Source organism: Haplochromis burtoni, unplaced genomic scaffold, assembly GCF_018398535.1.
Source record: "Haplochromis burtoni strain Fernald_Lab_line unplaced genomic scaffold, NCSU_Asbu1 Contig_73, whole genome shotgun sequence".
Taxonomy (NCBI): domain Eukaryota; kingdom Metazoa; phylum Chordata; class Actinopteri; order Cichliformes; family Cichlidae; genus Haplochromis; species Haplochromis burtoni.
In genome coordinates this window covers 1,609,906-1,615,186 of record NW_024582434.1, presented here as the reverse complement: position 1 = coordinate 1,615,186, position 5,281 = coordinate 1,609,906, and the positions used below count along the sequence as shown (strand labels likewise).

Genomic DNA, 5,281 nt, shown 5'->3' with positions numbered 1-5,281 from the left:
GAGTATGTCCATGTCCATTATGTAACTATAATTGGAATATGTTTCAGTAAACAGGTAAAAATAACTAAACTTATGTCAGTGTCCAAATAGATATGTCATAACTGTATCTTCAGTAAACATTAGTCACATCTCTAACCCAGTTTTGAGATCCCTTCCCGGACACCTTAACGCCCACTCACACCTCTGCCATTTGACCTCAAGGAAATCACATGATAGGGTGGGGCCAGGTTTCACAATGAGCTCACCCGAAACCCTGGCTGATTGTGACCCACACCTGTTTTCACACCTTGGCTCATGTGATTAGGTACAGGATCATCAGGGGGTCCTTTTGTCCCTCTTTTGGGGGGAAACTCCCACTGGGTTTAAATCTGGGACTCTCCACCATGTGACCTTAGAACTGAAGAAGCTTCTCGGATGAGAGGTGAAACGTCTTCAAGCAACTTAAAGAAGTCCAGACGCTTTTCTTTGCAAGCTCCTTAGAAAACATTAGTCACACTGTGCCACTAGAAGCTATGCATGTCTACACATGGCATTGCCTTCATTGTGCTTTACAGGTTACGTAATGTAATTTGGATCATGAGCACTACTCTTTTTATCTTCCTGCTGATCTTAGTTTCATGTCTACACACCTTTTATTTTTAGCTTTTTCTGTTCAGCTTGTCTGGCCAAAGGTGCTCAGTGGTCACCCAATGGGTCTCAGAGCCATGGTTCTTGTGTTGTCATGGGCACTTTTTCATTTTCACAAGATTTGCTTCCACTCCTAGAGTATTGCTCAGAGTTTTATGAAACTAGTATGGTTTGAACCTTGAAGAAGCCTGTGCAAGCCTCTGCTCTCTTGTACACAGTCTTGTCCAGAAGGTGTCGTTCTTTATCATGGAAAGAGTTTGTGATCATCCATCACTGTTGTCTTCCATGAACACCCAGGACAACCTATTCATTTTACCAATTCTCTCTTCTTCAGAGATATATTGATTTAGCTACTCCTAGTGTTCCAGCTGTCTTTTTGGATATAGCTGCAAGTGTGTCAAAGCTTGTTTGATCACATGTTGTTGTTTTACAGCTTCTGAATGCAAATGCAACGCTTGGATTAAACTTAAGCTCCTGGAAAATGTATCTTTACATTTCAGGAAGTGCCTCCAGAACCATGTCAGGTCAAAACATAGTAAATGGACTGGTTCTTTTATTTGTGATTTTCTACTCTACTCGAGCACTCAAAGCACTTTGAACAACATGCCTCGTTAACCCATTCACATCCCGTCATACGAGCACAAAAAACAACCAAAAAACATGGATAACATCAACACAATTTCTCTTCACTTTCTGTGAATTTCATTTATATTTATTTTTCTCAGTTAGTCCAGCACGTATAAAAAAGTAATTCTAAAAACTTGTAATTGGTATCAAACATTTAAACAATAAATATCTAAACATATAAACTATATCATAAATACAGTTTGATAGCACAGTTAGACACTGTCTTTATTAATATCAACCTGCCTTTTATATGAAGTTGACAAGAGAAAGTTACGACTTGTTAACTATACAATGGACTACTGCCAGAATGAAAAAAATGCCCATTTGCTAAAAAATAAATAAATTAAAAAAAATAGAACACTTGTCTTTCAGTTCCTGCTACAAGCAGAGAATCTGTCCTTCATATAAACTAGGCACATCAAATAATATATGGTAATTAATTTGATATTTTCAGATGGTACAGTTGTTTTACAAAATAATTTATGTACTAAGGAAATTCATACACAGTATAAATGTCATTATTAAACTATTCTTTGAGAACTACAAAATGAATGAATAAATTAATTTTCCCTCTCACTGACTGAGGGTACGAAGTCCACAAGGTGGCAGCAGAGCAGCTTTCCTGATAGCTTGAGTGAGTTAACCACTTCAATATAAATAAATAATAAATAAGTTAAATATTTATCAGGCTGTAAGACGCAATCTTCGACGTGCTTGGCCCTTTACAAAGTAGTGTCTTCTCTAAAGTTGCTAATGGATCTTCAGCTCATCTCAGTTGATTCTGCTTAGACCCTAAAAATGGATGAAAATAAATACTTAATTTGCTGTACAAGCATCAATACATTTATGATCATATTAAAGAGTATAGCCTTTTTATGTTAAGCTTACTGTAAAAACAAAATGGTCTAGTATTTTATGTATAGCTTTCTGAAATATATCTGAAATAGCCTTACCCTTTGAACCAGAGACTCCAGTCTGTTGAAAAACTCTGATGCTTTTTCCTTAGGATGTGAGTGGCAGGTTGAGCAGTTGGTCTAAAAAGAAACAAAGAAGAAAGGAGTTTATTTAAATGGTTGTTCACTACAAGAGTCTGTGTACAGACTGAAAAAACAATAGTCACAATCAAGAAAAAAAAGCAATGCTCACTAATTTTTACTTACCGTAGAAGTTTCTGTGTTACAAAAGTTCAGTCCACTGATCTGCAATGATTGAAAGAAATATGCCAGTTTTAGAAATGCAGTGTACTAAAATGTTGACATTAGTCTTTAGAATAGGACTTAAGGTATATTATTATGTGAGTCCCACCCCAAACAATGTACTTACAGTAAGGGTATGATTAAGACTCTTGTAAAGTTTTTTCTGATATTTTCCACTTATGCCAAAATGTTGAAGCAGAGTCTCCCGAAAGCAAGTTAAGGCTGTCAGACAACAGCAGTCCTGTTACGAAAAGAAAAAGAAATGATGGTAAATATGACATCATGCTTATCCCAGCTTACACACACACATATATATATATATGTCAGGGTTCCGGTTGGTCTTTTTAAATACATTTGCTTTTTTAAATGAGATATATCACACGGAGCACCATACAAAGGGAACACAACAGCTTGCATGCACAGTTCTACTTCATTTACAGTTGGCTATGAAAATGAGTTTTCTTTGTTTCAATGTAAGGAAAAATATTGTTCCAAGAAAGCTATTGTTTGTAGTTTCATTTCATGACTTCATTGTAGTTGACTTTCCAATCTGATGCACACAAAAACATTTTTATATAAAATGAAACTGAACCAAACAGAGTTTCCACTATTTCAATGATAACTTTCTGTTAAGTGAAAGAGGGGTTTTTTTTGTTTTTTTTTTTGTATGAATTGTTTCCCTCCAAAAATCTGGATGAAAATGCTGATGGTACAATGCAATTTTTCCCATGTGAAACACTTGTTTCTGTTTAGATACTCATTTTCCAGTGTGGTGTGACACCCGTGAACTCAGCCAGCTTGGGTCAAAGTTTTTTTGAGTATTTTATATCTGCCTAGCGAATTAGCCGTAATTTGTTTTGCTGCATTTAAAAATCAGAAATTCTGCTACAGTTATTGTTAAATCTTATCATTATTGCTACGGTTTAGTGTTGTGATCTCATTTTGAAACCATAATCTTTGTTTTGCAAAGCAAGATCAGATGCTTGGCAATCCTCATCATTCGCGGTGTGAGATAAACTGTTATTTGCAAGATGTTAAACAGAATATTGACTCAAAAGTTTTCTAGCATTCTGTCAAATGCTCAGTTTGAGAGGTGGCGTGAGGAAGTGTAATGGTTTTGTCTGCTCTCTGCTTGATTACTCATCACATTTCACTCAAAGGAAGCTGTGAGAAAATGAAAAAAATCCACTGAGCACACTCTTGAGTTGACTCACTGAATGAAAATGAATAAGCCTGACAAGAAAGAAGGCTGATTAGAATTTACTAGTAATGCAGTGCATCTTAATAAACATTTACAAGTCTAGTTATATAAAGGGTACATAATGAGACTATGTAGGATTTGACCACAAGAGCATTGCAAAACTTTACAAAATGTTTTTAGGTTTCATTGCTAAGATGTGCTATAGAGCCTTTAAAGTAAATATTGTCATTTCTATTTATAAATATTGAAATATATATGGCCTTTTTGAGGATTTCACCTTAGTCAAATCAACTCAGAAAAACAAAAATGCATGGTTTCATAGTGCAAGGTTTTAATAAATATTCTGTATAATAGTCGTATTTTTGTTTCTAATTAAACTAAGAAATGTATAATGTAGTTTTAATCCTGTCTAACACTTAATTATGTGGATTTTATTTTTGCTAAATTAAATTTTAAATGCTTACATTTTACTTTGTAAACGTTTTATGACAGTTCCTCTGCTACTTAATATGACAGTCATTTATTTTTAAGTATTGTGATCAAAGAGTAGATGCGAAATTTAAATCTGGACCTTTAGCCTTTAAGTTTCGAGTTTTACAGCTGCTTATCACCCTGCACATTTTGGTATTTCACACATCATTTGATGTACTCCTACAGTACCCGGCGCCTGACAAACTAACTACAGTAAGTGGGAGCATAACAACAATGAGTAAGCAACCACCAATATTTATCGTAGTGGTGACCATACGGTCTGCATTATTTTAGATTAAAGTAGTTTTGCTTACCTCAATATCCTTTGGTGGAGTATTCATCATGAGTTCTGTGTTCTGCAAAAGGAAGTCAAAAAAGATTGCATTAGGTAATGAAAGTTAGTTTGCTAGAAAGCAAGTTGTGAAATGCAGTTAAAGCAGTTAAAAAGTTGATGTAGATGAACTAACCGGAATGTCGCGTTTGAGCATTTTCAGCTCTCTAAGGACTTCTTGTAGTTTTTTGCGCTCCATTGGATATGATGCTTTGACCAAAGAGCAACAGTAGATTGTGAAAAGGCAAAAAACAATCAGCTTCATATTGTTAAGTGTCAGCAGCAGGCACCGATTCACCAAAAGACGCTTTACCCAAGTTTTACTGGAAATGCAGATACTTGTGTCGCTTACCTTTTTATACTTATCCCTGAGGACACAGGAAAACCACTTTTACAGAGTTGGAAAACTGCAGAAACTAGTGTGTGAGTAATGAAATTTTCTTTTCCACTGGCAGTCACCACTACGTGATCCGAAACTGGCGTCAAGCCGCGCGTGCGTGGGGCCTATAGATACTAGTGTGTGAATGTAAACTCGTTTGAGTGCACCCGACTCACCCGGAAACTAGAGGAACGGCGACGACACTTCCCATTTTCACTTTGAATCAGTGGAGCCACAGCTTGTACCGTGTCATAGGTATTCTTTGTAGGTGTGGTATTGACAACCTGAATGCATTCACTGCATTGTGGCCACCTACACGGACAAATATCTTCGGCAACAACAGGAAACCCTTTGTAAGAGTTAATGTTTTACCAAAGAGACATGAAAAAAAACCCAAAAAAACATCTGTGTGTGTGTGTGTGTGTGCGTGTGTGTGTGTACACACACAC

At 36.1% G+C, this 5,281-nt stretch overlaps 1 protein-coding gene across 3 annotated transcripts; it reads right to left on the bottom strand.

Moving 5' to 3' along the window:
• Positions 1-563: 563 nt before the first annotated feature.
• il21 (interleukin 21) lies at positions 564-5,281 on the bottom strand. Of its 3 annotated transcripts, none has more exons than XM_014334141.2 (6): positions 4,590-5,279; positions 4,437-4,478; positions 2,578-2,691; positions 2,415-2,453; positions 2,208-2,288; positions 564-2,046 (listed from the first exon to the last, which is right to left on the bottom strand). In XM_014334141.2, exons 1-6 carry the CDS (start codon positions 4,716-4,718, stop codon positions 2,026-2,028), a joined length of 426 nt encoding a protein of 141 aa, XP_014189627.1. In that variant the 5' UTR covers positions 4,719-5,279; the 3' UTR covers positions 564-2,025. The 3 variants fall into 3 exon arrangements, with proteins under 3 accessions (XP_014189627.1, XP_042077676.1, XP_014189626.1); XM_042221742.1 differs by lacking the exon at positions 564-2,046 and having other exon boundaries at positions 2,122-2,288; positions 4,590-4,663; positions 4,806-5,281; XM_014334140.2 differs by lacking the exon at positions 564-2,046 and having other exon boundaries at positions 2,123-2,288; positions 4,590-5,281.